This window comes from Moschus berezovskii, chromosome 11 (assembly GCF_049115385.1).
Source record: "Moschus berezovskii isolate FMDL1 chromosome 11, NW_MosBer_1.0, whole genome shotgun sequence".
NCBI classification, from domain to species: Eukaryota; Metazoa; Chordata; class Mammalia; order Artiodactyla; family Moschidae; genus Moschus; species Moschus berezovskii.
The window spans coordinates 10,926,066-10,945,939 of record NC_142470.1 but is presented as its reverse complement, the minus strand read 5'-3'; the positions used below and the strand labels follow the sequence as shown (position 1 = coordinate 10,945,939).

The 19,874-nt window shown below is 38.7% G+C and overlaps 1 protein-coding gene across 4 annotated transcripts in view; it reads right to left on the bottom strand.

Annotated features, from left to right (window-relative positions):
- Window positions 1-19,874, bottom strand: part of GOLGA1 (golgin A1) — a 47,710-nt gene that overhangs the window by 26,386 nt on the left and 1,450 nt on the right. For all 4 annotated transcript variants that reach the window (XM_055399385.2, XM_088841156.1, XM_055399386.2 and 1 more), the window contains 8 exons: window positions 19,169-19,468; window positions 13,740-13,830; window positions 11,628-11,702; window positions 10,602-10,699; window positions 8,869-8,901; window positions 6,664-6,792; window positions 6,017-6,186; window positions 5,465-5,576 (listed from right to left, as the gene is read on the bottom strand). In XM_055399385.2, the coding sequence (XP_055255360.2) occupies window positions 5,465-5,576; window positions 6,017-6,186; window positions 6,664-6,792; window positions 8,869-8,901; window positions 10,602-10,699; window positions 11,628-11,702; window positions 13,740-13,830; window positions 19,169-19,303 (843 nt within the window). In that variant the 5' untranslated portion in view covers window positions 19,304-19,468. The remainder of the gene's footprint in view (window positions 1-5,464; window positions 5,577-6,016; window positions 6,187-6,663; window positions 6,793-8,868; window positions 8,902-10,601; window positions 10,700-11,627; window positions 11,703-13,739; window positions 13,831-19,168; window positions 19,469-19,874) is intronic.

Here is a 19,874-nt window from a genome sequence, read left to right as displayed (position 1 = left end):
CAGTTCTTTGGCGCTCAGCTTTCTTTATAGTCCAACTCTCACATCCATACATGACTACTGGAAAAACCATAGCACTGACCACATGAACCTTTGTTGGCAAAGTAATGTCTCTGCTTTTTAATATGCTGCCTAGGTTGGTCATAGCTTTTCTTCCAAGACGCTTTTCATTTCATGGCTACAGTTACCAACTGCAGTGATTTTGGAGCCCAAGAAAATAAAGTCTGTCACTGTTTCCATTGTTTCCCTATCTACATAAAATTCAATTATTTTCCTATATATCAACAATGAACAAGTAAAATTTGAAATAAAATGAAGTATTTAGGTATAAATCTAACAAAATATGTATAAGATATACTTGGGGAAAACTAAAACTCTGATCAATGCAGTTTTTAAAAACTAAATAAATGGAGTGATATTCCATGTTCACGGACAGGAAAGACTCAATATTGTCAATGAATCAGTTCTTACCAAGATCAGTTCTTGATCTATAGATTCAATGCAATCAAAATTAAAATCCCAGCAAGTTATTTTATGGATATCAACAAACTGACTTTATACGGAGGGGCAAAAGACCCAGAACAGCCAACACAATGCTAAAAAAGCATAAAGTCAGGACTGCCACTGTTTGACTTTAAGACTTACTACAGCTACAGTAATTAAGACAGTACGGTATTGGCAAAAGAAAAGACAAATAGATCAATGAAACTGAGTAGAGCACCCACAAATACAGTCAACTGATCTTTGACAAAAGAGCAAAAGAATACTATGGAGCAAACTCAGCTCCTTCAACAAAAGTTGTTGGAACAACTGGATACCCACATGCAAAAAAAAAATAAATGTAGACACAGACCTTACACTTTTCATAAAAATTAACTGAAAGTGGATCACAGGCCTAAATATAAAACTCAAAACTATGGAACTCCTAGAAGATAACATAGAAGTAAACCTAGGTGGCACTGGATATGACAATGATTTGTTAATTACAACACCAAAGCCATGATCCATGAAAGAAATAACTGACAAGCTTATTTCATCAAAATCAGAAGCTTCTACTATGCTGACTGCAGCCATGAAATTAAAAGACGCTTACTTCTTGGAAGGAAAGTTATGACCAACCTAGATAGCATATTAAAAAGCAGAGACATTGCCAACTAAAGTCCGTCTAGTCAAGGCTATGGTTTTTCCAGTGGTCATGTATGGATGTGAGAGTTGGACTGTTAGGAAAGCTGATCGCCGAAGAATTCATGCTTTTGAACTGTGGTGTTGGAGAAGACTCTTGAGAGTCCCTTGGACTGCAAGGAGATCCAACCAGTCCATTCTAAAGGAGATCAGTCCTGGGTGTTCATTGGAAGGACTGATGCTACAGCTGAAACTCCAATACTTTGGCCACCTCATGCGAAAAGTTGACTCACTAGAAAAGACTCTGATGCTGGGAGGGATTGGGGGCAGGAGGAGAAGGGGACGACAGAGAATGAGATGGCTGGATGGCATCACCGACTCGATGGACATGAGTTTGAGTGAACTCCGGGAGTTGGTGATGGACAGGGAGGCCTGTCGTGCTGTGATTCATGGGGTTGCAAGGAGTCGGACGCGACTGAGCGACTGAACTATGCAAAAGACAATGTCAAGAGAATGAGAAGACAAGGACAAACCAAAGACTAAGAGAAAATAATTGCAAAATACACATATGACAAAGGCCTTTATCTGAAACATATTAAAAAAACTTTTTATGATTCAACAATAAAAGAAAACCCTCAAAAATAAAACAAACAGCTCAAGGCAAAGACAAAAAAGGTACAGGAAAGAAAGAAAGAATCTTTATTTGCAGATGAAATGATTGCTAGACTCTATAGATCCACTATTAAGCTTAATAAAAGTTAATAAGTTGTGAAGAATTAATATATAAATATTTCTATATGCCAGCAACCAATACAAAAAGTACTTTTTAAAATTTAGGATTGGTGTAAAAAATAAAGCACCTAGGAATTAATTTAACGATAACAAACCTCTGTGGGAAAAATGACAGAACCTTGTTGAAAGTCATTTTTAAAGAAAAAACAACACTGAATATCTAGAGTCACAGAGACCATGCTCTTGGATAAGAAAACTCACATGATAAAGTAATCAATGCTCCCCAAATGCATCTTCAGATTCAATGTACTTCCAAGCAATATCCCACCGGGTTTTTTTAAAGAGCCTGACAACTTGTTCTGTGGGAGAGCAGTGGGCCAAGGATATTCAAAATACCCCTAAAAAAGAACTGGGTTGGGAGGCTTATCTTGTCAGACACCAGAATTTATCCTAACACTGAAGCTAGTAAGGCAATGCATAGTATTGTGGAAATAGCACAGTGGCATACACCCCAAAGTCCAGAAGTGGTTCCATGTACAAATGCAAAAATGAATTGTGATAAAGCTGGCATTTCAGATCAGTGAGAAAACAGATTTTTCAATAAATGGAACTGAAACAATTAAAAAAAAAAAGACACAGCTCCCTTTCTCACAGCAAAACCACATTTCAGGCATGTTAAAGACCTAGAAACAAAGTTAAAACTATAAAACTTTCTGAAAATAATATAGAGGAATAATGTTATGATTCTGAGTGAGGAAAGATTCTTTTTTTAGATTTTTAAAAAAGACAAAAGTATAAACTTAAAGGTAAACAATAAATTCAACTATAGTAAAATGAAAAGCTTATATTTAACAGAAGAAACTGTAAAGTGTGATGACAAGCTCCAAACTGGGAGAAGATATTTGCAACCCGTACAACTGACAAAGGAGCATGGTAGCCAGTATATATATAAAGAATTCCAACAATTAATGAGAGAAAGACATAAATACAATAGAAAATGGGCAAAAGATTTGAATCAGCACTTCACAGAAGAGCGAAAACAATGGATAAACACATAAAAAGATGCTCAACTTCATTAATAATCTGAGAAAAGCAAATTAAAATCATGGTGAGAGGGAATTCTCTGACAGTCCAGTGGTGAGGACTCCTTGCTCTCACTGTTGAGGGCCTGGGTTCAATCCTGAACTAAGATCCTATAAGACATACAGTGCGGCAAAAAAATAATCATGGTAAGAAAATCTGAAGATGCATTTCATGTTCACCAGACTGGCAAAAATTAAAAGTCTGACAATATCCCACCTTGTCAAGGAAGCAGAGCAACCCAAATTTTCATACTCCACTGGTACAAATTTGTAAATAACTACCACTACTGTGGAAAAAACTGGGCATTATCTAATAGAATTGAAAAGTACAAATCTTTTGACCCAAACTTTTCACATCTCAAATAGACCCCAGAGTTAACTCTTAAAAAAAAAAAAAATTTTTTTTTTTAAATTTATTTGGCTATGCCAGGTCTTAGTTGTGGCATGTGGGATCCAGTTCCCTGACCAGGGATTAAACCTGGGTCCCTAGCACTGGGAGCGTGCAGTCTCAGCCATTAGACTACTAGCGTAAATCCCCAGAGTTAACTCTTTCACATGCAGACAAAAGTTCACAACAGCCTTGTTTGCAAAAGTAAAGAAGCAGAAAAAATGTTCACTGTCAATAGAACGGATAAATAAACTCTAGTAATTTCATACTATCCAGTTGAGAAAAGATTAAATTATAGCAGCATGTGTCCATATGAATGTGTCTCAGGAATATAATCTTGAGCACAGAAAGCTAGTGTTAGAAAAATACCTACAGCATTTCATTTAAGCCTGGTGAGCTGCAGTCCACGGGGTTGCAAAGAGTTGGACATGACTTGGTGACTGAACAACAAGCATGATACAGGAAAGAAGATGCTGTTTAGGGATAAAATTATAAAGCAAAGCAAAGAAGTGCAATAATTTCTGGATAGGCTGACTTAAGAAAGAAATGGGATAGAATAGAAAGGGCACACTGAGAATCTCAAAGGTAAACATTCCTTTTCTTAGCATGGCAGGCGGAAATAGTAGCTACGTGGGGGTCCATTAGTTTGTTACGCTTTTGTTCTTACTTATGTGTCACAAATACTATTTCATATCTACTCAGTGTTAACAAGGACAACACAGAAACTGACTCTAAACTCATTTTTATGAGAAAACTGCCTTTCCTCTAGTGCTCTCTTAGCCTGATGACTGACAACATCGGCCACTTAGCTCATTAGGCTAGAAACCCAGTAATCATCCCTAACACCTCCTTTACTCTTGCTCTTCTCCTATATTTACCACATTACTGAGTTGGTCCGTCTCTTCACTATTTCTTCAATTTGTCTTCTCTCCCATTATTTCCACCCCTAACTCTTGTCAAAGCCACCACGTTATGCCTGGACAATTCAAGAGCTTCCAGCTGGAAACCCTCTCAGTATTTCCTCTTAACAGCCAAGCAACTCCCTCCCTTGCTGTGTTACCCTTCCAGCCTTCTTCCACTTCCTTGAAGGTGCCACTCATTTTACTGCCTCCAGATGTCTGGGTTTATGATTTGTGCTATTCTCTATTTAAAATTTTCTGCCATCACCACCCCCCGCCATTCCGCCTACCTGCTTAAGCAGTTCATCTCAGTTCAAGCATTACTTCCTCAAGTGTTCTGTGACTTCAACACTAAACCTGATTTGATGCCCTCTTAAAAGATCTCACAGCATCCTGCAGTTTTCCTTCACAGCATGCATCATAGTTTGCAATTATCTATATGATTACTGATTAATGTCTCACTGCTCCTCTAGACTAAGTTCCGCAAGGGCAATGGTGGTTGATATGTTTTGCTCAGTCTTGTATTTATAACACCTAGCACAGAGCACAGTGCTTGACACATAATAAAGCTCAAATTATAGTTTTAGAATGAATGAGGTAACTTAGTAGGACCAGTCTGGAAAGTTAGTTTTTCCAATTATGAAATGAATGGATGGTTCTAATTGATATCAAACAGTCCCACAAACCCCAAAGCTTTATGTCTGTTATCCTCTTCACCCTCAAAGTCCCAAATGTATTCTGTACCCTTCTGTCTTTTTTGTTTTTGGGCTGTCCTACCCATCCTTGAAATTCCAATTACTCCAGGAAAAGTTCCTTGATTATTGCACTGGAAATGCACTCTCCCTATGGCACACATCCTGCATTTGAAAAATCTAATTCACTTATTTGGGACTTCTTGAGATGTGAATTTTTTTCTTGTCAAACAGAAAGTTTTGAGTTCTATAAGGAAACAGTAAGCTTCTGAGACAAAACACTATAGGTATCTAGATTTTCTGTTTGATGTGAAGATGAACCTTGTATCACAGTCATTCATTTATATAATATCTATTTACTGGGTGTTCCCTGTTGTGAGGCAACTAAGCCCATCTGGAGGCAGACTTGTTACACCAGGAACTAGGGCAATGTGGGCTGCATGAGAAACAGAAGTTTCACCAGACACCCTGATGCAGACATTTTTGCAGGTTTAGTTTTTACCCCATTCATGAATCCTACGAACTTGGGTCCATTCCTAGTACTCTTCTTACCTTTTGCAAATCAATGGAAAGTTGCTGAATGAATGCTTGGAGCTCCTGTTCCTTTTGCTCCAGGACTGTGATCTTATTTTCTGCAACTGTTTTCGAAGCTGTCACATGATCTCTTCATTGAAAGAAAGCAGATAATGAACAAATTTGAATATCTCATCTAAGACACATTCTTCCACAGGAAAAATACACATGGTTCTTTACATGTCAGGGCTGCAAACATTAGCCATGTGAAGATTATCCATGGATAACTCCCTGACTCTCTCTGAAGCAGAAGTCCCAAGAGAAAAATTCCACCCAGGTTTGAACAAAAAATCCTGAGCTGCCTTTAGCTACTCAACAGTTTAGCAACTAAAACAATCTAAATTGCTTGGCAGGCTTGGAGGTGTTCTGAGCTTGACAGGTCAGAGGAGTGAGGGTTTGGGAATGGACAAATCCACTTTGCAGGAACTAAGATCAGAAAGTGCCACAGTGAGCAATGGGGAAAGATAGGTAGGCTCAAGCCAGAGCTACACTAACACCGCTTCCCATGGGCCCCACAGACCAAGCAAGAACCTCTGCTCTTCCAGCGCTGAGTAGTGTCTCTGCAGTTCTTCCAGCTTCTGGCTTAAGTCTAATGAAATCTGACTGGATGTCACCAATTCCTCCTGGGTGCGACTAAGTTCTCTGGTTCGGGCCGCCAATTCTTGCTCCATTTTCCCCAAGCTTTCTTCTTTTTTTAAAAGCTGATACAAAGACAGAAAGTTTCACTGGGCTACTACTAAGAAATACCCTTGCAAAAAAAATCTGGACCAAGGACTTCCCTGGTGGTCCAGAGGCTAAGACTGCACTTCCTATACAGGGCGCCCAGGTTCGATCCTTGGTCAGGGGATTAGATCCCACATGCTGCAACTAAGAGTTCACAAGACCCAGTACAAATAAATAAATAAAAATTGAAATTTTAAAAAATCTGGACCAGTAAGGCAAGTTTTTATAACATTTTTGTGAGCTTAGAAGGGATCTTATAGGCCCAGTAGTTTAAAAAGAAAAAGGAAAGACATATCAAACAGAACTTCTCCATTTTAATAAATTGAAAGACATACAAATATGATAAATATCAAAGACAACTAAGGTACGTTTATCAGCAGTTAGAGTCATGACTAGCAAAATCAGAGTAACTAATCATCTACTGAGGATTTAGCTTCTAAGACAAAAATGCGCACCATGTGCTTTACTTTACTTAGTTCCTGTTGCTGGAATCCCTCTAATTCATCCATTTCATCTCTTCTTTGGAAAAGATTCAAACTCTGGTTCTTCATTTCCTGTAACTGAGCTGTCAGAAACCTGTTATCCTATGCAGAAGAAGAAGACATCAGTTCAGGCAACCAGGACATGAAAAATCTGTATTATATAACCAGAATTCTTAACAATGGAAAACCTTAAGGCAATCTCTTGTCAGCAGCAATAATACATGCATAACGGGAAGCTTTACGGTAATTATTTATAAAATTATCTACAAATTTTTTAAGGTAGAAATAGATTTTTTTAAAAATGATAGTTGTGGAAAGAGGAAGAAGAGCTACAAAAGCTTAGCATACGAAAAGTGCTTCCATTTGATTAGCAATTCCAGATATCCATTTGACAAGTCTATCTCAGTGACATACTGAACTGGTTGAATAACAGGCATAACTGGAATAAGACTGATTCTCTTAAAACATTAGATGTATTTATGTAGAACTGGTTTCAGTCAGTACATTCAGACAGCAAGTCAACAAAAACTAGACATGACTGGTGTTGGGAAGCTACAATTTACTAAAGAATAGCTTCCCAAGATGAATTCTCTTCAAGACAAACTCTGGCTATTGCAGTTTCCAATTCTTGATTGAAAAGACATTAAAGCACTCTAAAAATAACATTTCCAAAAATCATTATGGCTTAAAAGACCTATATAGATGTCTCCTTACTCTTTCCTGGTCTAAAATCTTTCCCAACTCCTCCTGTGGGGGTGGGGGAGTGGAAAGAAAAAAGCTCTTAGTGAACTGAAGTAGATTTTATTTACTTCAGTCCTATATGCAACTCCCTTTACCATAATCTTAAAAGATGAAAAAATAGTCCAATGAGAATTTAACTGCTACAATCTTAAGAGCTTCTTTTAAGACAAGAAAACTTTAACCTAACCCATACCTTTATATTTAAGAAGACCATCATTAAAACCACGTTAATATATATGTATGTACGTGTATATATACATATTTCTTTTAAGCACAAGTTTCTTTGGGAGATGGCTTGACTTTTCTGTAATTCTTCCCTTACATAAATATATTAAGGCATTCTGATAGCTTGCATAATCAGATTTCTTTAGAACACACAAAGAAAACTGCTGGTTTAATTGGTGTTTTATCCCAAGAATGGTGCAATAATAAAACTCATTCTTTTAATAAAATTAACAGTAAATATATTTTATAGTTTAATATATCAATCTGAGAAATCATTTTCTATCATAAAGAGTAAATTAGTACTCAATGAAAAGAAGGAATGAATTAGGAAGCAGCATATAACTTGGATTGAGCAAACTGACAACTGATTATTTTAAATTAAAATGTGTTTCTAATTGTAGGTGTGAAATTTCATTTTCCTGTTCATGTCTCAGAGCCAGGAACACATTACATAAGGCACCTACACAGTGTCATGGTGCTGGAATAATCAATTCTTCTCATCTATGTCTAGCTAAGAAGTTCTCTTATCTGCTCAGCATTAAGCCTTCAGAAATGCCCTCCTTCCCTACTGCATCCTCAAAAACTATTCCCAGTGTTAACACTGTGTCAGTCAGGGCTCTAGCAGGAAACAGGCTCAAATTAGAGATTTTGGAAAGTCTAATAAAGACTTTTCAAAGCTGTGGTGGGGTAAGAAAATCCAAAAGAGATAACGTGCTAGTAGCAGTTTGTCATAAAGGGGGAAAAGGCATAAACAGGTTACAAGAAACACAGAAAGAGAAACTATATCTGGGGGTGAACCAAAGGTGAAACTGAAGCTGTGACCTTTGGCCATGGGATGCAATCAAATAAAGGGACCTTACGTGGAGATGGCTGGGGGAATAAACTTCTGATCACACTCTTCCACCCAGTTCTTTTGGTGTTCCCCACTGGCGCCCTCAATTACAAGCCAGAGGGCAATGGAGCCCTGCTGATGCAGTCCCTACGGGCCTTCAGCAGGAGATGGGTAGAGAGTACACCAAGAGGGGCAAACAACAGATATCCAGCACACCCACCAAGAAAAACGAAGACAAGAGCTTTCCAAGTCAGTGTCTAGTCACCCGGCATCCTGCTTCCAAGAAGTGGTACCAGTGTACTAGGTACCGGAGAAAGCATTTTCCTAGCCCCAGAGAAGAGGCCAATATTCACAAGGAGACAAAAATAAGATGAACTAACCTTTTCAAGCTGATCCACTTTTTCTGACCATTCCTAAAACAGAACAATAAAGAAGTACAGTTTCCAGGCAAGAGTATCAATAAAATAAAGACTTTCAGAAAACAAAATAACCCTCTCACCCCACCCAAAGCAACGTATCAATCAAACAAAATAGCACATTAAAGAAACCATGATGTTGGCTTAACAATAAGAAAGCCAAGAGTCCTATAAGGAGAAGAAAATGAATTTTATAAAAAATTCTAGAGCACAAATATAAGCCAGAAAACTTTTACTAAGCAGAGCACATAAAGCTATATAGCTCTTCTGATGCAGCGTTTGGCTTCTGAGTCTCTGTCTCTGAGTACTGTCATTATTTCTCAGGAGTGGGTAGCCAGGAGCAGCTGAGTTGGTAACTCTGCAGTTGATACTTAAAAATTAATTTACTGAAAAAGAGGTGAACAGGGTGGTCTTCAGGAGTCCCTGATCATTATTTTCCTTCTCATTTTAATTTTTACAAATATCCTTCGTGCCAACTGGTAAAAGTTAAAGAAGAAAGGATTATGCCTCTTATTCACCTATCACAGAAGAGGGGGAAAAACCATTGGGACAAAAGGCTATATCCTAACTGCCTACAATCAAGTCCACCAATGCTAGATTATTTCTTCATTTATATACATTCACACCACAGTTATTAACTAAGTATTGGTCAATGATGTTTTTTCCTAGTTGGTTAATGTCTGAGATGACTAATACACACTGTAAAACAAGCCAACCAACCACCCCACTTACTGCAGATGAAATAAATTATGTTTTCTTCAACGCAATGTAATACATTGACCCCGTCTTAATAAATCAAAATTATCATTACAATGCAAGCATGCTAAGTTGCTTCAGTTGTGACCAACTCTGTGTGATCCCATAGACAGCAGCCCCCCAGGCTCCCCTGTCCCTGGGATTCTCCAGGCAAGAACACTGGAGTGGGTTGCTATTTCCTTCTCCAATGTATGCATGCATGTTAAGTGGCTTCAGTCATGTCCAACTCTGTTCTACCCCATAGACGGCAGCCCACCAGGCTCCCCTGTCCCTGGGATTCTCCAGGCAAGAATACAGGAGTGGGTTGCCATTTTCTTCTCTACAATATCACAATATTTGATGTTTATCTTAAATTTAAAATGCCACTGAACAAGATAAACTTTATAATTACTGTAATAACCAGTATTATTTTCCTTTTCTACTGTCATTTATTCAGCACCTTTCAATGGATGGTTCTATTGAGGTTACAGAAGTTCCTCTCAGTCTAGCTGGCTTGGGATGAAGAAACTTGGGACACAGGTTGTAAGAACTATGTGCATCATGGATGATCACTAGCTCAACAGCACCTTCTCCACTATATCAAGGTAAGTGCTTTGGGACTAGGCTTTCAGAAAGGTTTTTGGAGGGCAGAGACTTTTTCCCATATCTTGGGGCTCACCACCAGATTATAGACACACTACTTTCTTTCTTTCTCTATTTTACACAGCTACACAGTTGGAAAAGGATACTCTCACATATGGACACATTTCACGATCACAACTATAAAGTTTCTGGATAATTTCCCACCCTACAGCCAAATGAACTCTCAAAGAACTTACACAGCACATTCCTTTTCTCCTAGATTGTAAATATTTTCTACCAGGTTTATGGCATGAGTTTTGAAATCATGTCACTAAGTGAAATTTTTCCACCAGTTTTGGGCTGTGCCACACATAAAATACCTGGTCCTTTCTGGCTAATGCCAAAGCCAGTCCTTCTGCCATTTTGGCTCTGTTGGCTTGGAATGTCTCATTCTGCTCTTGAAATTTCCGCATGGAAGCTGTTAATAAAGAGGCTCTATTTGAGATATGGAGATATTTCAGAAACAGCATGACAAATAGCCCATGTGATTATAACTGTCACCTAACAAAAAAGGCCAGGGTCACAAAAGTAGATTATGAGATTGGGAAAAACCTGACCCATCTTGACTTTCCCAGAAGCTTCTGGCCTTAGTAATAGACCTCAGTTCTGTTTTAGCTTACTTCCTACTGGTTGCTATTGTTGCTGTTGTTACAGTCAAGTATATACATTTAGGGATATGTCAAAGGGTACTTTTAAAATGAAACAGTGATAGAAGATTGAGTTAGGTAGCCTGCCAGAAAACACCAGTGCTATTGCTAAGTGATGGCTACTACATTAACAGAATTAAAACAAAAGTCAAAACAAAGCAAAACACAGCTTTCTTTTACCTTATTTTCCTTAAAAAAAAATTTTTTAGCATATATTATATCTATAAAAAATAAATTTCCACTTCTACTAGCATCTTTCTTGGATTGAACCCAAAAGAAAACATACATTTAGGGTTAACTAAACAAAATGTATGTCCTATTGTTGGAGGAGTGATGACACAGATTCCCCCCAGTTAATGAATATAGCAGCTACGAAGCTATGGCTAGAACCAAAGTTTCTTAATCTAGGCCCATGGACAGGCACTAGATTTTCCTAAAATCGAAGGGCAGCCTATAAACCAGTCAACTGGATGATACACATAATATCCTTCTAAGAAACATGTCCATAAGACAACATAAGTATGAATCATATGCTTATAACTATCAGATAAATGTTATATCAACTCGATTAAGAAGTATGCTACTCATATAATAAAGACTTGAACTATGATGAAAGGCAAAGTTAACCATATACTACTGTTTTATTTCAAAAAACTAAACCCTGGAAAGATTGAAAAAAACAGGAAAAAAAATACGTACAATCCTGGTGTTTTTCTAAGGCAATTTCAAGCTTCTCTTTTATCTTCTGCAAGGTGCGGACCTGTTCAGCATAGTCTTGGGTGAGGAGGGTGACGCACATACCAGGCATGGACAAACATCAGGAAAGGAAGTTAATTAAACAAAACAAACAAAAAAAATGAATGAAAATGATGATGATTTTCTCAATCTGAAAACCATTCCTGTTAAGGAAAGCTGGGCAGACAGCTTCCCATTAACAATGAACAACACAGGCAAACAAGTATAGTACAAACTACCCACAGTGTAAATGTTGACTACAAACAGGCAGATTTGTTTAGCCTGGAGAAAAAGCGAGAATTGGGTCTGGTCTGGTCATTACAAATGCCCTGCCACGAAAACCACTATTATCTCATCACTGAAATTCAAATCTCAGTTTACACTGTCCTTCCCATTCTTGGCAGGAGGACAGATCAAAGGGAATTCACTGAACAGCTCACTTACAGTCCACACAACTGAGCGCCAGTGGTCAGGACAACAGCAAAAACCTTACCACAGCAGTGCCTCTGCAATAAAAGTATTCAACTCTCTAGAATAACGTCAGCTTCCTTTCCTTACTGAACTCTCTAGAATAAAGTCAGCCACAGAACTGACTGGCCTATGCCATATTAAAGGTGAAAGTCAGAATTAATTACCTGGGTAGACAAAGAAGATAGTATGGTATAGTGGAAAAGTAGACAGCTCTAGTTCAAATCCCAACTGAGTCAGTCCTAAGCTGAGAGACCTTAAGCAAATTACTGATCCTAAGTATTAGTTTCTTCATTTATGAAATTATGGTATTAACTGTATCTCCTACAAAGGATGTATTAGATAATAAATGAAATGTTCTATTGCCTTAATTAGATAATAAACTAAGTGCTTTAGGCAAGTGGGACACCATGCTCAATAAAGGGTAGCTGCTATTGTGGTTGTTCTTCTTACTCATACTGAGCCTAGGACATAAATGCACTTAATGTCAGTTTTCTTGCCGGTCCCTTCTCTAACACCAGTCAAGCCCAAACAATTTAGGAAAGATGCATATTACTTACAGCTTTCTCCCCAACACTGAACAAGTGTAAACTTATTTCACCTCTGTTACTGATACTGCTTACAGGCAGAGGTCACAGGATAATAACACTTGAGTTTCAAGCAGACTGTAGTAAAAAGTAGGGACTCTAGCATCAAGCAAATCTGGGTTTGGATTCCAGCTCTACCACCTCCTACCTGTGTGACCTTAATCCCAGTAAGTCTTGCTAGGCTAGAGCAAGAACAAAATGAGATAATGGGCTGTCTAGTAGCTGTGAGTTACACTATGGGCCTTGATAGCTACACACACACAAATATCTCACATACAACTTGGTGAATTCTGTAGTCTGTTGCTTTCATTCCAGTAAAATGGGCATAAGGCCAAGGGACAAAAACACACACAGAAACCACTGACCACTTCACAGGCTGAAGCTTTCAAAATGTATCCACTGGCAGAAACCAAAATAAGCACAACTCTATCACAGACATGCCCTGCTCAGGCAAAGAATATAATGGGAGTTGTGTAAATTGTAAACTGCACACAAAGACATAATGAGAGTTACAGCTTCTAAACAGGCGCTGTACAGTTCGAAATACCACTAAAGAGTAGCCCAAAGACCCAGAATGACATTACACAGGTGGTATGTATTTGAGCACGTGGCAATGCAGCACCAAACCATGTCTGCTGCTGAAGAAACCAGTATCTATAGACCAATCCATGAAAATGCTATCCCTAGCCCTTTCCACCTGAAGCAAGCTCGGCCAATGGGAGAAAGATGGCTAAATCTACATATAATTTTTAATACATTTATATCCACAGCTAGAAATCTCAGGAGCAGAAAAATGTAAGTTATTTTTTTTTTAACTTTAAACTTCAGTTTTGGATTTACACTATTCAATACACTAACAAAGAAGGGAACAAAGCGGGTACCAGCTGCTCCTTTTTGACTAAGAAGATCAAAATATGTCAGAATAACTGTAAGGTTATGCTATGTAGCTTTTTAATAGGGAGAGAGGGTCAGGTGCAAGACAATTTTCCCTTGGTTGCTTCTTATGAGTTCCTGGACATACCAGAAAGTCTGGCTTCTAATTTCCGTATCTGTTCATTCCTTCTCAAAAGCTGGGATGAAAGATCTTCTCTGGAGCTGCTTCCATCAGAAGCCTGTTGAGACAGAGACGCTGTATTCATATATGAATTTTTAGCAGCACCAGACCACATAACCAGAAAGCGATAACTCTTATTTCAGGTTTGGTTACCTTTAAGTGATCACTAAAAAGCTTCTCTACCTATAAAGGAGAAGCAACACTCTCTCCGTCTATAAAGTGAGGAGATTTAAAATGCAAAACAGATAAATTGTGTGTGTGTGTACATGGTATTGGAATACACGGTGGGAAACAAATCCATTATCTTTCTGACCCAGGAATCGAACTGCGGTCTCCTGCACTGCAGGCAGATTCTTTACCAGCTGAGCTACCAGGGAAGCCCATGAATATATTGAACCAAGTACATAATACAAAAAATATATTTCCAGATATAAAAGTCAATCACTTTATTTTCCCAAAGGTAAAATCCTGGGGTAAAGAGAGTAAGGTTCTTTAGCAAGGGATTGAAGGCTGGATGGTCTGTCACTGGGACTTTTCTGGTGGTCCAGAGGTTGAGAATCCGCCTTCCAATGCAGAGGATGTGGGTTGGATCCCTGGTCCAGGAACTAAGATTCCACATGCCCCAGGGCAACTAAGCCTGTGTGCCACAATGAAAGATCCCAAACACCACAACGAAGATCTTGCATGACACAACTAAGAACCGTTGCAGCCATAAATGAATAAATATTTTAAAAAAGAATCTATCATTGACATTGATAAAGTTTCAGTGTCTTCATCTATAAAACAAAGGGATATCAATCTATGGTTCTAAAATGCATCAAAACCTTTATATATTCAGTAAATTATTATATTAATGAGACATCAAATTTTCCCAATAATCTAGATTATTAAAACATATGGGCACTATTATTACTTTGGGCAATGTTTACTACTGCTAATAAACAAATCACTTTATCTTTCTACATTTGATTATAAAATTTTAAAAATACAGAAGAGTAGGGAGAGTGGTTTACTTAACATTCTCTACTTTAAAACTGCTGATTTTTCCCATATTTCCTTCATCAAATTTTATTATAGTACTTTAAACCACAGACATCATGACATTTCATCCTCAACATTTTGACAAACACTTATAAAAAATAAGAACATTTTCCTTTATAGCCACAATACCATTATTATACCTAACAAAATTAAAAATAATAGTATCTAATATCCAGTCCTCAGTCTTCCCCATTTATTGCCAAAATAATCAGTGGTTCAAAAATTCATTTTAAATATTCATTTATCCATCTACCCATTTGCTTATCCAACATTTACGGAGACCCAGTCACAGGAATGGGTAAAGAGGGTTTCAGGAGGTGGCAGGCCCAGGCTAAGGTCACATCGTCACCACTTATAAACTACAAGAACCTGGACCAGTTGGTCAACTTCTCTGTGTACTGGCTTACTCACGTGTAAAACGTGGTTAACAAACATAATCGGCATCACAGAGCTGTGATGAGGAGGTAAACACATCAAAACTTGTCAGGTCTAAAACAGAGCCTGGCACATAATTAGCTTTAATACACAGCAGTAGAAATTATGATTATTATCTGTACTGAGACACCTATTCTTAGTATTGTTTTCAGCACTGTGGACAGTGATGAAAAGGAGTCCCTGTCTAAAACAGCAGCACTTGCAGCAACTACTAAGTGCTTAAGAGCCAGGCACTACTAAGTGTTTTATACACTATGCAGAAAAGAGTTCATGTCGTAGGCCTGAGACTGCTATCCTTGGCAAAGCCAGCTTGTAAGGTGAGCCCCTGGCTAGCGCATGGGAACTTAGATTTTCCTGATAAGAATGGCTCATGGTACCTGAACTAATTGTGCAAAAAATGTGATTTATGCCTAACATGTGAAAGGTTGCTGCTACAAGCCGTGAACGACACCGGGATTCATGGCCTCCAGAGGAGATGAATTTGATCTGGGACCAGAGACGAGGCTTGATCACTCAGAGCTTTTGTGCAGCAAAGTTTTATTAAAGTATAAAAAGAGATAGAGAAAGCTTCTGACATAGACATCAGAAGGGAACAGAAAGAGTGCCCCCTTGTTAAGTTTTCAGCAAGAAGTTATACACCTGTTAGTAAGCTGCAGAGTTGCATCAGGCCCCTTACCCCCTCACCCACAACATGCATTTTGAGATAGCATTGGCACAGGTGAGTCACCTCCCCCCGCATAAAACAAATGACATGAATATTGAAGAAAGGCAGATTTTCAAGCAAATACAAAATTCATTAACATGGCTTAAGAAAGACATTTCCATGAGAAAAAAAGCATTGGTTAGCTCAAGGTTTGAGATAAAGTTATGTTCAGGCAGAACCAGCTGTCGCCATGATGACACAGGATTAGAAGAGAAAAGAAAAAGGAAAAAATATGTTTGCCACTTGTAGTTTATTTCCTCCTGCCACTTGGGGAACCTCTGTTCTCCCTACTGAGGTTATTAACCCTCTCATGTGTCTTCCTTCTAGAAGTCTGGAATTGTGGTAAATGCTAGGCAGAAGGTGCCTATATGACTAGCCGCTAGTAAAATTCCTGAGCACTGAGTCTCTACTGAGCTTCCCTGATAGACAACATCTTATCCTGTGCTGTCACAGTTCCTTGCTGAGGGAAATAAGTGTGTCCCAGGCAACTCCCCTGGAAAGGACTCTTGGAAGCCTGTGCCTGGTTCCCTCCAGATTATGCCCATGCACATTTTCCCCTTGCTAATTATGCTTTGTTTTCACTGTGATAAATGACAGCAGTGAATAAAACTATATGCTGAGTCCTGTGAGCTCTTCTAATGAATAACTGAACATAGGGAAGAACCCTCCCCCCACAACTCTGCAACATACATACTTTAATAAAGATGGGTATTGTTCTGATTTTATAGATGAGGAAACTAAGGCATAGGAAAGTGAAAAAGACTCGCCCAAGGTCACACAATAACGGAGGAGCCGTCAAACCCAGGTCTGCCTCCCTAACCTGACCTGGGCTGCAAACCGCTGCTCTATTGCCTCTAAAGAAGCTCCCAGTTTAGTGGAAGAGACAAAGAAGCAAATCATCAGGAACAATGCAGTGTAATAGGTGCTATTACAGAGGATGGAGGGGTCAAGAGACCAGATTCAGCCAGGAGGGATGTAGGTTAGAGGAGGTGAGGAGGCAGGTCAGGTCAAGAGGGCTTCCTGGAAGCAACATGTGAGCCAAGTCTTGAAGGATGAACAAAATCTGCCAGAGAAATGCAGGAGTGAGAGGAGGAGACAGGAGAAATTCCAGAGAGGAGACAGCATATGTGAACGTTTGTAGGCATGGTGGAAAGTTGTCTGTTCCATAAAGTACAGTAAGTTCAGTACGGAGGGAGCACAGGTGTAGGAATGTAGAGTGAGATAAGGTGGATGGCGAGCTGTGTCACGACCACAGGGGTTAACCATTATACATAACAACAGCTTTGCACTTCATCCCGAAGATGACGGGAAGCCACAGGGAAGTTTTAAGCATCAGAGAGACATGAACTGATCTGTTCTGGGGAGTTAATAGAGGCAGGGAACCCAGATAGCCTACCACATTTGTCCAATTAAGAAAGACAGCTTAAAATAAAAAGAAAGTAAAACTTCTTTGGTGGCTCAGCTGTAAAGAATCCACCTGCCAATGCAGAAAATACAGGTTCGATCCCTGAGTCAGGAAGATCTCCTGGAGAAGTAAACAGCAACCCACTCCGGTATTCTTGACTGGGAAATCCCACGGACAGAGGAGCCTGGTGGGCTACAGTCCATGGGACTACAAAGAGTCAGACACAGCTTAGCAATTAAACAACAACAAATGTACTACTAGTAAGTGGGGGTACAAAGGGTAAATTTGAGACAGGAGATGGAAACCAAAATACTTGCTGACAGACTAGACACCAAGAAGTGAAGAAGAGTCTAAAATGTCGCCAAGCTTTCTTGCTGGTGACTTGGGGGACAAAGGCGCACAGGTGGAAATGGAGTTAATGAATTCAGGACTTACTTGAAATACCAGAGGAAAGGCGCCTGGTTGGAGAGATATATGTAATGGAAATCAAGGGTCTGGAGACAGGGAATGAGGATCAGAATCAGAATTTGAATAAATTCAAACAGATAACTTCAGAAGTCACACAGCCAAGTATTTCCTGGATTCAAGCCAATCTCTATATGTGGAATACATTTGAGATGAGAGACTTCATTTAGCGAGTCAGCATGATGCCAAGGCAAGTACCTCTGCCAGAGAACTCAGCATTAAAACTACGTCCTTCAGCCTGGTGCTCAAATGTGCATTTATATTTCCTGTTGAATACAGGAGCCAATGATAATTTAGATCTGGTAATCTACTGTTCCACCCCAATAACCTAATGGCTTCTGCCATGTAATCTGACCTGAACAGGTAGTATAAGAAAGGAGGAGGCCGACTCATCTGACCATGGAAACAACTCAAGTATCTATCACCCGTAGAAGATAGAGACAAACTGTGGCCTTTTTCAAATGCCAGAGTGTTACACAGAGGTAAAAATAAATGAACCACGTGCAGTGCATTGTTCTTATAAAGTCTGAAAATAAGCAACAGGTTGTTTATGAATATATATGTATATGGCAGGACATTTTAAAAAGCAAAGGAATGATATACACAAACTGTAGGATGGGTTATCTGAAGGGGAGGAAAGGGAAGGGAACTAGGTAGGAGCACACAAGTGGCTTCACAGTATTGATAAAAATCTAGTTCTCTGCCTAAGTGACAGACTTAAAAAGCATTCATTTTATTTTTACGCCTTATACAATATATTTACATTATATACATTCTTTTACATATATCAAGCATTATAAATAACTTCTTTTAAGTTATCTGACTTTAAGAAAATCCTATCATATGCCAGACACAATTTTAATCCTATGGCATGATACTTACTTAACATAGTAGCATTCTCAAATCTTTCCAATTACAAAGGTACTTTACAAATAAGGGACAATATGCAGCCATCAGTGTCATCTTTTCATCAATTTTCCCATAAAAATAGTGGTAATTCCCTGGCTAATTCCATGCCAAATGCACAGACTTCACTAAGTAACAATGACTTAAAGTATATATGTGCAGAGACAACAGGCCAAAGTACTCTGAGAAACAAAGTATAAAAGACGATGCACAAGGTTTTATATAGATGGAAAAAAGAGTACAAGAGGAGAAAGTAGAGAATATAGAAAGGGACCCGCGGAAAAAAATAGAAAAGCACTCAGAGTAAGAAGAATCAGATATAAACTACAAATCATCTTTGCAATTTTAAAAGAAAATACTTACCGGAATGATTCCGTGAAATACTGTTTTTCAAATATAATGAGGCTGTACCAAATATTAAGAACTACAGAAGGTACTTACAAAGTCATCTCCTGAGTCAGCTCCCATGGAGGCAACGGACTCTTTGCTCACTGATCGTGGGATCCTAGTAGCACCTCCTGGCCTCTGAGCGACAGCAGTCTCTTCTGCAATTTTCTTCTTCAGTTTTGCAAACATTTTGCTGTGTGGCTATTCTGCACTGATGACCAGTGCTTGAACCACTACAACAATTGCTAGGCCAGCAACCAGGAATTCCGAGACAGGTGCCTAAAAAGGTCCAGTTATCCAAACTAGCTGCATTCCCACTGAAATGAGGGCCAAAGGCTTCTGGCACAGGAGTATCTATAAATCAGATGAAAGAGAGCTTTAAATTAAACATCAGAGAAATTTCATACCTGGGTTGCTTTGTTAAGCTTTAGGTTTCAAAATTAAGTTTCATAATTTTACATGCACACTTACTAGGACACAATTACTAAACATTTACAAAGCACTCAGGTGTGACAGATGCATATACAGATAAGAAAATCCAGTTTCAGGGAGGTGAAGTAATATGCCAAAGACTGCAGCTAAAGTGCAGTGCTTTGGAACCCAGGAACCCACAAGTCCTTACTCTTGTTTTTAATTACATCACATTGGCTGTGGCATACAACACATGAAGTAAAATTTCCCAGGGGAAACACTAACATAATGCTTTTGAGTTCTTCCCCTAATAATACTAAGTATGACCACCGTTTAGACAAAAACATGT